This window comes from Callorhinus ursinus, unplaced genomic scaffold (genome assembly GCF_003265705.2).
Source record: "Callorhinus ursinus isolate GAN/ISIS: 27379988/994484 unplaced genomic scaffold, GSC_fseal_2.0 scaffold21, whole genome shotgun sequence".
NCBI lineage: Eukaryota > Metazoa > Chordata > Mammalia > Carnivora > Otariidae > Callorhinus > Callorhinus ursinus.
This window is the reverse complement of record NW_027397083.1, coordinates 6,299,436-6,316,367: the sequence shown is the minus strand read 5'-3', so window position 1 is coordinate 6,316,367 and position 16,932 is coordinate 6,299,436. Positions and strand designations below refer to the sequence as shown.

Genomic DNA, 16,932 nt, shown 5'->3' with positions numbered 1-16,932 from the left:
CTTCCAGTCCTTGTCTGTCCCCAAGGAAAATGGAATGGATATTTTCTGAAACTTGCTAAGCACATTCCTATCCACTCTGTCCTTTCTTCCTTGGGGCCACCTTGCGGGGGGGGGGCGGGGATTTGTATCTTCTTTTACCCATGAGGAAGCTAAGGCTCAGAGAGGTTAAGCCACTTACCCAAGGTCACACAGCTGACAAGCGGCACAGCCCTTTCTCTGGACTAAGCTGCCTCTCTCCAAAGATGAGTAGGGCACGGAGAGATGGGCCGTGGACATGACGACATAAACAAGAAGGCTTTCGAGGAGCCGGTTTGAGAGTGGTGAGCCCACGCTGATGAGAGCTCCTGTTAGGACAAAGTGGACGGCTTGTGTCCACGTTTTCCTGGCCCCTAGCGTGGTACAGGCCTCAGAGCGTGTGCCGTGGCCTCAGTGAGTGTCAGAGAAGCCTGGGATCCAGCCCTGGCTCTGCCATGAACTTGCTGTGTGACCTTCAGCAAGTCATGGCCCCCTCTGGGGTTCAGTATGGAAGCAGAGGGTTGGACTAGTGACCTCATTATCCTGCAGCTCTGACATTTAAGGAGACTATAAAAATGGCCGATAAGTTCCCCGGGACATGGTCCCCAGCAGCCCACGAGGGGGTGTGGGCCAGAGGTTGGGTGTAGAGGACGCCCTTGAGGTCTGGGTAATCAGGAAAATGCAAAACAGTGAAAAGCATTGCTTGGACACTGGTTTGTGCAGCAAATAGGGTTTCTGCCCGGTTTTCTGGGGCTCCCCGGGGCTCCCCAGCTCCACCATGGGGCCTGACTCAGGGGAGACGGTGTGTGTGTGTGTGTGTGTGTGTGTGTGTGGAGTGTCTAACCCCCTGTCTGCCTCTTTCTTCTCCCCGCTCCTGGCCGACCCTGGGAGCAGCTGGGTGGGGCCTGCCTGCTGGGCATCGGCATCTGGGTCATGGTGGACCCCACCGGCTTCCGGGAGATCGTGGCCGCCAACCCCCTGCTTATCACTGGCGCCTACATCCTCCTGGCCATGGGCGGCCTGCTTTTTCTGCTCGGCTTCCTGGGCTGCTGTGGGGCCGTCCGTGAGAACAAGTGTCTGCTGCTGTTTGTGAGTAGCCCCACCCCCACCCCACCCTTGGGTGCCCCGGGGGCAGAGTGGCGGGGGGGGGGCCTGTGTCTACACCGCAGGGGACTCCGCGGTCACACCCAGGTCTGAGCCAGCTAGCTAGGCTGTCCTCCAGGAGTGGCCCTCGTGGATGGGCGCGTGGGCAGTGGGCAGGCCTGGGTTTCAGTGTGCACCCTGCTCTGTCCCCTAGCTAATGATGTCACTTTGGTCTAGTTTCTTAGCCTCCCTGAGCTTTGGCGTCCTGACTTGTTAAATAAGGGGCAGCTTAGCTGGAGGTTGGCGTCAAATGAGGCCACCAGTGGATGCTCTGTTTCTCTGACCTTCCGTATTCCCCTGGGCTGGGTCCTTTGGGCCTCTGCCTACGTTCCTGGACTTGGGGGTGGGTCTCCCCCGCCAGTGAGGTCCTGCGGGCGCCCAAGGCTTGGAGAGCTTCTAGCTGGAGCTTCTAGCAGTCGCGCTACAGTGCCAGGTAAAGACAGCCCTGCTTAGGGAAATGTGTGTGTGGATGGGTCAACGTGCAGATGCTCCTCGTGGGTGAGTGGGCGGAGGGGTCGGGAGAGGGGCAATCCGGGACGCGTGGGTGGCTCAGCGGGAGGACTGTCTTGCAATGCCTCCGCTCCTGTGGTTTTGGGAGGTAGAGATCTGGCACCATGCCTCCTGCCCAGATTAGAACAGACCATACGGCCCCCGTTCGTGTCACAGTGAGATTCCCCACATCCCAGACAGGAAACGAAATCAACTGTGAAATGTGTGACCCGGGAGCCGGGGTCCCTTTTGGCCTTCAGCAACCTGAACACTGCGAACTTCGCATTTGGGGAGAAACAAAGAAACCTGCGGGCGCCCCCTGGCGGAGAGCCCTCTACAGTGCCAGCCCGGGCGACGCAGGCTTGGGAGCCCACGGGTACTTTAAAAGGAGCTGGGATATGGGTCCCGGGTCACGCCAACCCCTCTTTTCCTCCCTTCGCCTCAGCCCCCCGGGGTCTCATCTCTGAAGCCAAGGCAGGAGGCCAGGTCGGGGCGCTGCGCTGGGAGCAGGCTGGGGGCCTTGAGAGTCCTCCCCACAAACCGGCAGCCTCTGAGCCTGCCGCTGGATGGGTACATCGGTCCCTGTGGAGAAGACCAAGGCCCAGGGACCAGCTGAGGTTCGCCCCAGCCCCCCGAGGGAGAGCTGAGCCCCCTTAGAACCTTAAAGTACCCCTTCCACCCCTCTCTTCCGCCACCTTCTCCTTCCTCCCTTTTCTCTCCATTAGTCTCGAGATCTAGGAGACCTACCTATGTTCATCCTTTTATTTTCTTGCTTTCTCTGCCTCCGTCTCTCTGCCTCTTATCTCCTGCTTTCTATCCCTGCTGCCTCTCCCTATCCCTCTCCTGAGCTCTCCTAGTCTCTGCTCCTCTCTCCCTACTTTCCCTGTGTCCTCTCCCCTCCCATCCCTCCCCTCCCATCCCTCCCCTCTCCTCCCCTCTCTGAAGCCCAGCGCCTATTAGCCTGACGTCTCAGTGCAAGTCACAGGCAGGGGACTCTTGGACCCAAGCCCCCTGTGTCTCAGACCAGGGCTAGTCAAGAGGCTCCTAACCTAAAATGGACTCACATGTCTGAAATTCACCTAAAATTATGTGCAAAATACTACATTAGGGCCTTGGGTGTGTGTGTGTGCGTGTGTGTGTGTTGTGCGCCTATACATATGTGTTTGCCTGTGTTTTATTGTGTGAACATGTATGTTTCTGGGGAGAGATGTCACAGCTTTTGGAAGGTTTTCCAAAAAGATTCATGACCTAAAAATATAAGAAGAACTGCTTCTCTTTCTGACCTGGACTGGCCGTGTGGTGGTTCCTGCTGAGGAGCGGCACCAAGTCTTACCCATGGTAGCCTCCGGGGTCCCTCGAGAAGCCTGACGCCCCTGTTCCTCAACCTTCTGGGGAGGAAGAGAAGACTTGTCACGAACAGAAGAACCAAGAGGGAGTGACTTTGGCCACCTCAGCCGATTGGGAGGCCTGGGGTGGGGTAACAGAGCATCCCCTCCCCAACCCCCACCCTGAGGCTAAAACCCCAGGGCCCCATCACCCTCAGCCGACCAATGAGCCTAATGACCACATCACCTAATGATTAATTTTTCTAAAGATACAGTTTCCAAACACTCCTGTTGATCAGTTTTACAGCCTTTTCAAATACAGTAGGATAATCTCAGCCTATAGTGGGCATTTTGTGGCATCCCTTTCTCGCGGTTGCTTGCCTAGGAGTCGTTCGCAGAATGTTTTTGATCTATTTATTTAAAGATACAAATTTTTTTTTATATTTTATGTCAAAGGCATGCTAAATTGGAAAGGAGAACAGCAAAAGGAGATGCGTGTATTTAGAAGAGATAAATGAGCTGAATGGCACATAAAGTATGTAAATTTGGTAAACATTTATTAGAAACGAGAACTGAAAGTGGATGTGCCCATAGGCAGATGGGCTAGAAAAGTCTGGAAATGTTTGCAAGGAGGCAAAATAGCAGTTTCCGTCCCTTTGTGAATTTTTCCATCCGAAGCAAAGTGGTGAACATTTAATGTCCGGGAATTACTGGCAAATGTGTCCTTCGGCAAATGGAATGAGGTGAGATTAACTTAAACCCCCTGGGAAAGGCCCCGCCCCATGAGGGGAACCCCGGGGAGGCCGGAGGCATCGGGACAAGCCCCGTGGCCGGGTCCAGGGGGAGCTTCTCCGAATAACCAGCGATAACCCTATTAAGCAAGAGGAAGGTATTTCGTGCTGGAGAAGGTCAGTGGGCAGAAGTAGCATCTAGGGCTTGGGGAAACCCTGCTCCAGGAGGGGTCAATGGCAAGGAGATCTGCAGGCCCCCTCCCTCTGGAGAGAGCCCTACTTTCTCCTTCAGTGAGTTACTAGGCTCATTCTTGAATTTCATCTCAGGAATCATGAACCTCGGCTCAACGTAAACTGCGTGACAGTGGGGACCAAATCTGCCTTGTGTATATGAGTTTGCCAGGACCTAGCAGAGTGCCTGGTACACAGTAGGTGCTCAATGAATAGCCTTGGAATAAAGGGACAGAGAGGACGTGGTCTTAGAAGCGTGACAAGAGCATGGGCTTTGGAGTCAGAAAAGTCTAGGTTCTAATCTCTGCTCTGCTACTTCCTGGCTGTGTGACCTGAGGGCAGTTACTTAACCTCTCTGAACCTAGGCTCCTCCTTTGTAAAATGGAGATGAGGATACTGCCTTCCCAGCCACAGTATTGTGATCACGGTAAAGCTCAAGGTAAAAATGCACATCTTGCTTAACTCTGTTCCCAGCACAGGCAAGCACTTGGTAAACATGAAACTAAAAGAATTAGCTTGGTCCACAAGAGACCCTATGGGCAATCTGAAAGTCTTCAGACCTGGAGGTTCTTATGAGTGTACCACCCTCTCCGGGTCCCCGGGTCCCCCGGGGAAGCTGGAGGGGGTGATGGCAACCGCAGCTGCTTCACCAGGCTGCCGAAAGCACCCCAAGGAAGGAGCGCGAACGATCCAGGCGCCTCAGTGGTAAGCTCTCAATATAGGATAGCTGGCATGACTTTCTCGGGACCCGCCCGCACCAGCACTTGCCCTCGGGACAGCCGTGCCTGCCTCTTGGTTCTGAGCCACGGTCTGAGCAGCTCTCCGCTGTGCTGGCCTCGTGCAAAGCCCTTCAGCTGCACCATCCAGGAGTGCCCCACGCTCCCGGGGCGCTGAGCACGCGCGGCGTGAGCTCGGTCTCATCCATGGTTTATGACTGTCTCAGCTATGATCGATAGCCAGAGCCAGCTCGGTCACCTCGCTGAGGATGGAAACCATGTCCAAGGCCTCTCTTTGCGAGCCTGGGAACCGCCAGCGACTGCACCAAGAGGGCAGAGGGCAGGGAGGCGGTCCCATGGCGGCCATGTGAAACAGGGCCGGATGCCCATCCATCACCAGCCAAATGGAAGTGCCAGGAGCCCTGCCAGGGGCCTCCATCACTGTCACGGGAGATGAGAGGCTACACAGCCTCTTGTGGAAGTGGTGGTTGTGGGGTTGGCAGAATGGACTGTAGGAGTCGCGGTGGGGTGGGGAGGGCAAGCCTGCCCGGGGCACAGGGGGCCCTCTGGGCAGGGAACTCTCCCCCCAGACCCTAGCAATCCTGGGGAAACAGGCCCCCAGGGCTCAGAAGAGTCCCTCAGGCCAGTCGTGAGCCACGCTTTCCAGCAGAGAGAGAAGAGGCTGCGTGGTGCTTCTAAGGCCAAACAAGCCTCTATGAGCCGGAGCCCATGTGGGAGGCAGCTTGACCGGCCAGCCCGTGGCTGAAGATGACCACTAGGGACGAGGGTGAAGGGGTGTTTATGCAAGGCATTCTCCCTGGGGTTGGACATTTAAAAAACAAATAAAGCCGTTGACAGGTCTCGGGATGTTTCACGGTTCACGTCCGCACCCTGGATAGACCATCTCGAAATCCACCCTGAGGCTCTCCGTCTGCAGCCCAAGCAGTTTGGAGAAACCCCAGGGCCTGTGTGGGGCGGCGCTGTTAGAGGTGAAAAGTCAGGGAGGGAACGTGACTGGGGTCTTCCCGGGATGAGGATAAAGTGACAGAAACCTTCTTCTGACTGGGAGAGATGTGATCCAGGGGAGGGCTACCCAGGAGCATTGCCAACAGCAGCGGATGTCTGCGGGAAACGCGCCGAGCGAACCCCTGAGAGCCAGGCCCTCCGAGGCTCACGCGTGAGCTGGCTTCCGTGGTCCTTCTACACTTGTAAGGCCCTCAACGACAAGCTTTGCTCAGCCCCTCTGACGACATACAGAGACTTTCACATCCATTATTTCATGATTCCCCATGATGATCCCAGGAGTGGATGTTAGCATCCCCATTTTACTGACAAGGAAACTGAGGCTCGAAGGGTTTTTTTTTTTTTTTTAAGCCACAGGAAGGGACAAGGAGGCTGAGTTGGCCTGATACTGAGCCCAGGACCCTCCACCTCCTTCCAGCTCGGGCACATCCAGTGCAGGTCTCAGGGCAGCCGGCCGCGGTGACTGGGAGGGTGTGGAGGAACCAGTCTCCGTGGGCAGTGGGCATTTGGTCCTCTGCTGGTGGTCTCCAGGTGGGCTGACGACTCCGGGATTGTCACAGACTGGAAATGCCAAGGGCACCTGCAACACTGAATAATAGAGGCAAAGTCATTTCCTGTTTCTTCTGCCAACAGCCCTCAGCCAAAGCAGGGCCCACACTGACCAGGGTCTGCGATGTGGCAGGGAACAAGGTCATTGTGGTGAGCGGGTCAGTCCTGGATTCACTGGTTCATCTGACAGCCCTGTACTGACACCTTTGCTGGTGGGCACCAGGAATGCAGCATGCATGCTCTTACGGCCTCTGTGCTTCTGTTTGTGATCTGTGGGCCAGGGGGGATCGTGCAGCAGCTGCTGGGCAGGCACCTCTGCAGGGCACTGCGATGAGGGGGAGCCAGGAAAGGCTTCTCACCACGAGGCGAGGGGCTGGGCTGCGCCTGGTCTGAAAAATGAGGAGCTTTTGTAAAGGGAAGAGCTTTCCTGGCAGAGGGAGGGTAGCCTGCAAGGGCCCCAAGTTAGGAGGCATCGTGGAAAATTTGGGGAACATCAAGAAATGCAATGAGTAGAGCAGAGAAGGATCTTGTTAGATTTCAAACTCCAGCGCCTGGGTTTCCAGATGTTGTTGGGCCCATTACCTTCCCTCCCATCTTGCTCCTTTATTGTGGCTGAAGATCAACATCATCTCCCCACTGCTCATGGGAAGGAGAGGCGGCCAGGCAGGGAGAGGTGGTGCTGCGGCGGGCGGGGTGGGGAAAGCCAATCGGGGGTCCCCAGGGAACTCTGGATTTCCATGTGGAGAGGGCCCAAACAGGTCAACATTGATGGCCTTCCAGGGCTACCGGGTGGCATTGTTCAGGCTGAACACCGCACAAGGGGCACTGTGGAAGGGGTGCCATTTGCCCGGAAGGCATATTTGTTTGTTTACCTTGCTGACCCCCAAAGATGAATTGTTGGTATGCCTATTATGAAAAAATGTCTGGGGTATGGCAGTGAAGTTCCCTTGTCTCATAAAATTGGTACATTGGGTCAGTTGCGTGGCAGACGGACGGGTGTGTCAGCGAGTGGTCACCTGGCCCTTTCCCACCACCCTTGGGGCTCACGAGCCTGCCGCTTCTCTTTGCAGTTCTTCCTGTTCATCCTCATCATCTTCTTGGCAGAGCTCTCGGCAGCCATCCTGGCCTTCATCTTCAGGGAGAACGTACGTGTGGGGGGCCCCCCTTTGTGGCCAGCCCCTCCCTTCCTTAGAGAGGGCCCCGCAGAGTCCGCAGCCTCTCAGCCAGCAATTCCAGCCCAAATCGTGGCCCGCCACCCCAGCGCCCCTCTTCCTGCAAGGGCTTTCCCAGAGGGCAGACTCGGAGGGTCCTTTAGGGCCTCTGCTCTTCCAGAGCAGCTGATACCACCCCACACCTGATTCTGAAATCTTCCATTCCACCCCGCGCCCAGCCATAATTGTTTGACAGGCAGAGGATAGTCAGCGAGGCTGTCCCCCAAGCCCTGGGATATGTGACATATGCAGGAGGACAGAGCAGAGCCCTTTCGGTTGAGGCCCTGGCCAGTATCCAGTTTGGGCAACTTGCCCTCACCAGCCACTTTTTCCGGGAGCTCTGACCACCCAGGGCACCAGCCCCCTCCCCTGAGTCCATAGGAGCCAGGCACGGCAGCCACAGGGGGCCTGGAAGCAGGAGGGGGAAGGAAAGAGGCGTGAGGGGTCTGGAGACATAAGCTGGTCCAGGGGAGCAGGAAGGCAAGCCGTGGACACAGGGGAAGAGGCAGCCGCTCTGTGGGCAGAGAATGGAGCCTGCAACTGGGCACCATGCAGGGCCCTGTCCTTTCACTACAGAGGGGAGAACAGTGGTGAGGCCTGGGGAGAATATTTTGAGGGCAGGAGCACCTTCCACGGACCTGTCTAGAAACTGGATTTGCAGACTCCCCGCTCCACACCGTGACTTCTTCAGGGCCAGGGACCCGGGGTACCCCCTGGCTCTGATGAGCAGCTCAGGGGAGAGGGAGTGGGGCTAGGAGCAAGCCCCCCACCTGGATAAACCCTGCTTCTGAGAAGAGCTGCAGGGCTGAGAGAGCTTCCCTGTGTGCCCTGGCCTTGGGCTCACCGAGGGGTGTGCGGGTAGACTTCCTTTTCCTGCCGGTGATCCGGTAAGGGGAGGCCACAGGCCCTGGAGTGGGGACTCGGGGGCCACCCCAAGTTAGTGGTTTAGGAGAATGCCCAGCCCTGGGGCCCTGGGGCCTTGCCTCCCTCCAGAAGCAGCTAGCTGAAGAGACCAGGCCAGGGTGGGGGCTGCCCCACGCTGCTGGGGGGTTGGGGGGACTCTTACACCGCCCTCTGCCTCTTCCCGCAGCTCACCCGCGAGTTCTTCACCAAGGAGCTCACCAAGCACTATCAGGGCAACAACGACACCGATGTCTTCTCTGCCACCTGGAACTCGGTCATGATCACAGTGAGTGACCGCCCCCCGCCCTGCCCAGGGATGCAGTGAGCCTTCAAAGCCATGAGGCCAGGTGCAGCAAACGTCTGGCCTCCAGAGCCCGCTTGGCTCACGTGCCTGTGCCAGACATCACTAACCAGTCGGGGCTGGCCCACTGAGCCCAGCCTGGGCCTGGGAATCGCCATCCGCCCAGCATTCATTATTCATTTAATGACCCAGCCATCATTAAAGGCCCATGGAACACAGTCCAAACTCTGGCTGAAACCTGTTTGCAATCCCTGACCCTAGTCCTCTGTCATTGTCAGTGAGGGTAATCACAGCCACTGTTGAGTGGGCGCTAAGGCCCGGGGAGGCGGGAATTGTCACCACCATCCCCGTTTTACACAGGAGGACACCAGAGGCTCAGAGAGGTTGAGCGACTTTCCCGGGGTCACACAGGAGGAGAAGAGGGAGCCAACCCCTAGCTGAATCTTGACTCCGCTCCACCACCTTGCCTTATGGTGGCCTCGGGGGAGGCCATCTGTCCACCTCTGCCCCCAGGGCCCAGCTCCCACCCCCCCAGACTCTTCCGTTCGCTCTCCTCCTAGTTTGGCTGCTGTGGCGTCAACGGGCCTGAAGACTTTCGGTTTGCGTCAGTTTTCCGACTGCTGACTCTGGAAAGCGACGAGGTGCCCGAGGCCTGCTGTCGAAGAGAACCACAGACTCGGGACGGGGTCCTGCTGAGCAGGGACGAGTGCCTGCTGGGAAGGGACCTGTTCCTGAACAAGCAGGTAGCAGGCCCTGCTCTCCCCCCAGGCAGGGGGACTTGGATGGCCAGAGCTGGGCGGGTGGGTGGGAGCTATGAAGCCCCTGAGGTCCAGCCAAAGTAGAGGAAGGATGAGGGTGGCAGATGGGCCGGTGATGGCCCAGCCAGAGGGGTGGGCCTTTTGTCAGGGGTTAAAGGTTAAAGGGTGAGTAGGAGCTGTGCGGTGGTCCGGGCAGAGCACTCCCTGAGCTTCTGACAATGCAGGTCGGAGCCCAAACCTGAATTACATAGAGGGGGCCCCTCCTTAGCTCTTATTGTGGGGGAAGCTCACCTGTGCCATATAGAAGCCCCCTCTGACCCCCAAGGACTTTATCTCAGTCCCAGGAAGAAGCCCTTTCCCTTTCTTGCACGTGTCATCTCTGGGGGAGACACAGGGCCCCTGCGCGCGCGCGCACACACACACACTGTGAGACAGATAGTGCCCTTGTACTTGATTCCTCCTTCCCACCAAGCAGCAACCCTCCCTGGGCCCCTGGCCCCTCTGGTGTATGTGTGTGAGACCAGGCTGGGGGTGGGAGGGCGAGAACAAAGATGAACCCAGGGCATGCCCCATGCCCCTCACTTGATTCAGCTTCTCCCGAGGAGCTCCTGGGAGAGTTCCAGATGCAGGGGACACAGCAAGAGACGGGAGACAAGGCGCTCACGATCTAGTTAAAGAAAGCACATGATAACCAAGGAGCAAACTATAAGTAGTAATTTCACATGGTCATGATTACTATAAAGAAAATAAAACCAGATGCCAAGCTGGACAGGACGGGGATGGGGGCCGTAGGGCAGGCCTCGGAGAGCCCCAAGAAGGGAGGCCGCGTGCTGAGGCCCGCCCCTGGCCCTCCACTGAGGTCTTCTCAGCCTCAGCTTGGAACTCGGCACCCCCTCCCCCACCCACGTGGTGCAGAGGACTTCACGGGGGCCCTGGGTTCAGGCCACTGTGAGCTTGGGGCAGGGAGGGCCACCAAGGGCTTGGGTCTCAGCCTCTAGGAGAAGCTGCAGGGCATGGAGGGGAGGCAGGGGAGGTCTCAGGCTTCCATGTCAGGCAGGCCCGGACTGTTACCTGCTGTGACACCCTCTCTGGACCTCGGATTCCTCACACCGTCACAGAGCCAGCAGTCCTCCTTAGAAAGATGGCATTTAGCAGATGCCATCGCCACCGGGGAAAAACGGCACTTCCTGCTTCCCTGACAGGAAGGCCAGGTGACCCTGCAGTAGCCAAGCGACTTGTCCAACTTGCGTACGGTCTTTAAGAGAAAGCCCTGGGCCGGCCCCTCCTCCGCTCCCCCTGGCAGGCATGAAGCTGTGGTGACTACCATCTGGGACCTGGCCGTGGAGGGTGGCACCCTAGGCTGTCAGGGCATTACGAGAGGGACCCGGGCCGCGGACGGCTGCATGAAACAGACAGGCCACCTCAGCTGAGGATTTCATATGAAAGGCAAACGAACTTCTAGCTTGTCCAAGGCCCTGCTGTTTGGGATGCCTGGGGCCCAGAGCCAAACCGATGTCCTAAGGCCACCTGTGGATTGTTCCGGGAGGCTTCATTGTTCCTGTAGGGCTTCATCCTCATAAGCTTCCCATTTCTGGACTCATCCTTGGTGATGACACCTCCTTCCATCTTCTGGGCATGACTTTGGGATCAGAGCTCCTTGGGAAGGTCCCTGCACAGCTGCCTCAGTTCTTTATGGTGCCTCTTCCTTTTCTGGGATCCTTTTCAGAGACCCTCACATCCCGCCCCCCCTTGAGCATCCTTCCTTCTCAAAGCCTCTATGGAGGGACTACCACTATTTGGTTTTTCTCCAAAGCCCACCTCCCTAAAGCCCAGGGTGCATTTCTGACTGTGCCTTGCATCCCCGTCACAGTCTTGAATCAGTGAGCAAAACGACTGAATGCAAGGACCCGAAATCCCAACTAAAGGGGTTTATGCAAATGCCCTTTGTGCTTCACACACAGCAAGAATTCTGGAAGGTGGTGGCTTCTCCCATTACATCAGTAGCTTTGTCCTGTCAGTCAAAGCCTGGTCTCTGTGATCTTCGTGGCCTTTCCTTGGTGGCAAAATGGCTGCCATGGCTCCAGACATCCCACCCATGTTTAAGACAGACAGAAGGGAAAGTGTGGCACCACTGTCTTTCCCAGAAAGCCCCAGTAGACATCTGAATAGATCTTGATGGCCAGGACTCGGTTATGTGGCCATCAAGGGCCAAGGCAGAGGGCACTCATCTGTGGATGTTGAGTTAGCCCTCCAATGTTTACCATTGGACTCCAACGAGCAGAAATGAGGAAATCCCGAAAGAAGGTGATCCATGATGAATATTCAGACTCCCCCACTGGTATGAGTCAGACCCACCAAGGCAGTTTCTCCAGCTCTTCTTCAGCCTTCCCTGGGTCAAGACAGTCACCCAGGCAAGTCAGAAATGTGTTCTCCTGCTGGAAACGAATCCGGGGGTCTCCCAGTAGATGATGACCTTGCTAGAGCTTGACTCCAGGCCAGAGTGGTGACCACCAATAAGAAACCACCCATATTCCCCATCTGTCTGGGTGATCTTAAGCCCTCTCTCCTCACAGCATCACATTTCTCTGCTTTATCCCCGGTGCTCCCCACCCGCTCCCTGGCAGGTTGTGAGTCTGGGTGCTGCCGTGACTGTCAACATAAAGTGCTACACCCTCATCCTCCTGGCATGGGAAAAACATTCCAGCCAGAGAGTGAAAGCAACATGTACAAAGGTCCTGGGGTGGCAAGGAGCATGGTGTGCTCCAGGAACCAAGAGAGGAAGGCCAGTAGGGCTGGAGCAGAGTGAGCAGGGCAAGACTGGCTCAAGGTGAGGGCATCGGCAGGGCCGCTCGTGCCCTGTGTGTGTCTATACCCATCTCTACCTCAGTGTGTGTATCCCCAGCGCTGCTTGAGAGGGCAGTAATAACAGAGGAATTCATCCATTTAGAGGGGCCTGGAGGGCTGGGCTTGTCTTGGAAGGCTGCCCGGAGGAGGTAAAGGGTGCACTGGGCTTTGAGGAATGGGCTGTGTTTCCTTGGGGCAGAGGCTGAACACCAAAATCCTTCAGCCAGCAGGCAGCTAATAAGAAGGAGTGGAGAGGGTGGGTGTAGCTCAACAGGGAATGACGGGGGCTGTGGACCCCCAGGGAGCCCTTGTCCCATCTGACAGGGACCTCCATATAGAGATGATGACTCCACTTGCCGGATCTGGTTTTTCTTTTCTTTTCTTTTTTTTGTAAGATTTTATTTGTTTGACAGAGAGAGACACAGTGAGAGAGGGAACACAAGCAGGGGGAGAGGGAGAGGGAGAAGCAGGCTTCCGGCGGAGCAGGGAGCCCGATGCAGGGCTCGATTCCAGGACCCTGGGATCATGACCTGAGCCGAAGGCAGACGCTTAACGACTGAGCCACCCAGGCGCCCCTGGATCTCCTGGTTTTTCGAGAGCAGCAGGGAGTTCAGATATTTTGGGGAAATTTTTCATTATTCCAATCACTGTGGCTACTACACAAAACGTTTATGGTGGATGTGGTGCTCAGGCTGGCTGTTCCCAGCCCCACCTGAGGAGCTGGAGGGCCAGGAGGGGCTTTGGTGTGATGCTGCCAAATTGCTGCTCATGAGCCTCCTGCCCCCCACCCCCTCCCCAACCAAACGGTGCCAACAGGGGTTTGACAGGGTAAGGCTGCTGCTGCCTGAGCTTTGAGGCCACGGGCCAGTTCCCAGGCTTCATACCTCAGTCCTGATGCTGGCCCCTGACCCCAGCTATGGCCTCACCTCTGGTCCTTCCCTCCCAGGGCTGTTACACAGTGATCCTCAACACTTTTGAAACCTACGTCTACCTGGCTGGAGCCCTCGCCATAGGGGTGCTGGCCATTGAGGTAAGTAAAAGCCCTCACTTCTGCAGCTCCCCAGAAGCAAGGCACATGCGGGGTCCCAGAGAGATCCCCAGCCTACCTCTGTCTCCACATCCTAAATCCAGGACCAAATGGGTCCCCCACTGCGGAAACTGTGGGGTGGTAAAGCGCAGCTGGGTCTGTCTGTTGCCTGAGTCACTGTTGGACTCTGGGCTCATCTGAGCACGTCTCTGGCAGTGAGTGGGCGAGCTCTGAGAGTCACCCCCCAATCTTTCTCCCACTGCCTCCCCATCCCTGTTCCTCTCTGGCTAATCCTCCCCAGAGATCCAGAGAGAACTCCACAAACTTCCAACACCGCTGCCTTGAGGGAGGGGCTGCGGCTTGTGCTTCTAGATCAGGCCCTTTCTCTGTGGGGGGTGGGGCCCTGTCGACCTCACGAGGACGGTCTTTTTTTTTTTTTAAGATTTTTATTATTTATTTATTTGAGGGAGAGAGAATGAGAGATAGAGAGCACGAGAGGGAAGAGGGTCAGGGAGAAGCAGACTCCCCGCCGAGCGGGGAGCCCGATGCGGGACTCGATGCGGGACTCGATGCGGGACTCGATGCGGGACTCGATGCGGGACTCGATCCCGGGACTCCAGGATCATGACCTGAGCCGAAGGTCGCCCAAACCACTGAGCCACCCAGGCGCCCACGAGGACGGTCTTAATTAACCCCCTTCTGCCCCAGTCCCGGAGCCCCCTCGAAAGGAAGGCAGCTGCAGACCCTGGCCGCCGCCACCAGGTGGCGCTTCAGCCGAGGGGCGGAGCTGCCCCTTCCTTCTCCACCCACCCCCACCCCCTTCTGGATGTCAAAGCTCTCCCGAAGTTTGGACTGACCGCGTAGTAGCCCGTGCCTGACCATCTCCAGGAAGGACCACTCCCGGGCCTCAGCCAGTCGTGGGCGGGCGGGGAAACGAAGTCGGGCAGCCTCCCCGCCCCCCCTTCTCAGGGTGTCCTCCGGCCCCACGTAGAGCAGTTTTGTGGAGACTACTGGGGATGGGGCAGAGGGAGGGGTCGTTTATTCGTTCATTCAGCAAGCACAGATTGAGCCCCTACTGTATGCCAGCACCGTTCCAGGTGAACAAGGTCTCTGACGGGGCGGGGAAGGGGGGAATGAACGAGAGACAGATAAATCTGCTGGGACTGCGGGAATCGCAGGCGTGTGTCCGGTGCAGGAAGAACACGGGCTTTTCGGGGTTAACTCCCAGCTCCGCCTCTCCCCAGACGGGGCCTCTGGGCCACAGAGGACCTCTTTGCAAAATGGAGCTACTCCCCTGCTCCCAGGCCGGGGTTGCTGCGGGGCGTCGCAAGGATGGCCGAGGATGGGGACTCCGTGCCTGGCCGGTTGTACTAGGGGCTTATTAGACAATGTCTGTATTCTTGACCTGCTGTCCTCCCCCCCCCCCCCCGCCCACAAGCCCAGCTGCACCCCGATGGGAGGCAGAGCTGTGCTCCCAAAAAGGGACTTTTGCTGTATCCTTGTCCCGGCCTCACCTCCCCCACCTCACTTCCCCAACCAGAGATCTGGCCCTGAGCCTGTGGTCTGGGGACTGTCCCTTGTGCTACTTGCAAAAGACCCCTGTCTATGGGGGCCTCAGCCATTCTGGTCAGAGGGGCATCCCCGAATCTAGGTCTCTGCCTGCCCCCTGCCCCCTCCCCCAGGGCCCTAGTGAGGTGTTCACTGATTGTGCTCTCAACTCTGGCAAGGGCTACATCTTCCCTGCCCCTTAATAATGATGCTGGTCACTTTCTCCCACATCCACTATCTAACGGGCATCACTGCGTCATTAATCACTTTATACTTCAGTCTTACTCCCCTCCTGTGAGCTGGAAAGCGGAGTGTGCAGCACTTCTCAGCACGGGCTGTGGGGTCAGAGTGCCTAGACTCAAACCCCAGCTCCCCTACTTGCAGCTGTGTGACCTTAGGCGGGTTGCATGACCTCTCTGTGCCTTGCCTCCTGCTCTGTCAAAGGTTTCTGAGAAAATACTTAGAACTGGGCCTGGCGCACCGGAAGCCCTCAGGACATGCTCAGGCCCAGAGAAGGGACACATCTGGCTCAAGGTTGCTGCTGGCAAATAGGGGAGCTAGATTTGAACCCATGTCCAAAGCCCCCTTCTTTCCATGCCTATGCTGCACGAAGGGGGCCAGTGGCTGGCAAAAGGTGCTTGCCCTCAGGGAACGTCAGGGATCCCTCCTGCAGGAGTGTGCCTAGCGATGGGTAAGCCCCCTTTCTGGGCCGATGATTACTTCCCCCTGGGGTGGGACAGCCCCATGCCTGGCTGGGAGCCCAGCCTAACAAGCCAACTTCTACTTTTCTGCAGCTTTTCGCCATGATCTTTGCCATGTGTCTCTTCCGGGGCATCCAGTAGAGGGCGTGGCCTGGAGCCTGAAGCCTCACCCACCACCACTGCCCAGCACCCAAAGCCCTCCCCTCCCCCGTGCCTCTGCCCTCTTGGCCCCAGGGGAGGAGGTGAGGTCATGATGAGTGGCCAGGAGAAGGGGCAGAGGAAAATAGCTATTTTTTTAACAAAACAAAATGAAGACAAGACTACGGATGGATGGACCCCGCCTCGTCTCCAGGTGGGTGCCATGGGCTCTCTGCAGGGGTCCTGGCGCCTGAACCCCAGGGAGGAGTCTGCACTAGAGACCAAAGGAACCCCAGGACCAGATTCCTTCCTCGGTTCCACCAGCCTCTGGCAGCCCCAGGCCTGGGCCTTCTCCTCAGCTCCAGGTGCCAAGAAAGTGTGGATTTAGCCAACAAGGAAGCAAAAGCAACTCTCAGAGGTCGACAAAGCCCCGGGGGGGCCCCAAGGAGACTCAGTCACCATGTCCTTAAGAACTTGGAACCTAACGTTCAACCTCTGGTCCTCTGAGGATGGAACTGTCCCTGCCCCAGGCTGGGGCCAAGAGTGGGCTGCAGACACTGGATCCAAGAATGGCCTAGCCGGCGGGGTCCTTGCTTCCCTCATCTGTTGGATCAAATAATCTGGAAAGCCCAGAGAGGGGCAATGTTTCATTCACAGTCACACAGCATATGCATGACAATTCTGAACAAGAACCCAGTCGTCTCTAGGCTGCCTGTCGCTCCTTCCAGGCCTCTGTATGTCCCAGCAGATCCGCTGCTCACACCCTTCCCTGGCCTCAGCATCCTGGCTTCCCCAGGAGAGAGAAAGCAAGCTGGTCAAGAACTTCCCAGCTCCACAGCTAAGAAAATTCTGGACTGTCCTCCTTGTTCCCTTCCCACCTCCCCATACTTCTTTCTAAGCTCCCAGGGGGACACACACACACACACACACACACACACACACACACACACACGACAGTCTCTTTTCCACACTGCCCACTTCTTCCCACAAGCCCAACCCCTTCCCTGTTCTCCATCAACTCTGTGGCTCCCAGGGCTGGAAGGAACCCCCAAGATCATCTGGTTTTCCTCTCCCCACCCAGAACTAGGCTTGGATGTCTTCCACAAGATCTCTGCCAAGACTTTGCCCCCTCTTCTTGCATACCTCCAATGATGGGGAGCTTACTACCTCCCAAGACAGACTTCTGTCTTGGCACTGCTTTGAGATTTTAGCATCAGCTCAGTACACATTAGAGTTCTCTGTTGTTCTCTGGTTCCATCCATGGCATCCCACTCTCTCT

General features: G+C 57.1%; 1 protein-coding gene across 6 annotated transcripts in view; it reads left to right on the top strand.

Annotated features, from left to right (window-relative positions):
• TSPAN18 (tetraspanin 18) overlaps positions 1 to 16,910 on the top strand; it is a 180,762-nt gene extending 163,852 nt beyond the window's left edge. For 5 of the 6 annotated variants that reach the window (XM_073904717.1, XM_073904716.1, XM_073904718.1 and 2 more), the window contains 6 exons: positions 910 to 1,104; positions 7,293 to 7,367; positions 8,524 to 8,622; positions 9,198 to 9,380; positions 13,186 to 13,269; positions 15,609 to 16,910. In XM_073904717.1, the coding sequence (XP_073760818.1) occupies positions 910 to 1,104; positions 7,293 to 7,367; positions 8,524 to 8,622; positions 9,198 to 9,380; positions 13,186 to 13,269; positions 15,609 to 15,656 (684 nt within the window). In that variant the 3' untranslated portion in view covers positions 15,657 to 16,910. The remainder of the gene's footprint in view (positions 1 to 909; positions 1,105 to 7,292; positions 7,368 to 8,523; positions 8,623 to 9,197; positions 9,381 to 13,185; positions 13,270 to 15,608) is intronic. The other variant, XM_073904720.1, reaches the window with a different exon arrangement.
• Positions 16,911 to 16,932: the final 22 nt, after the last annotated feature.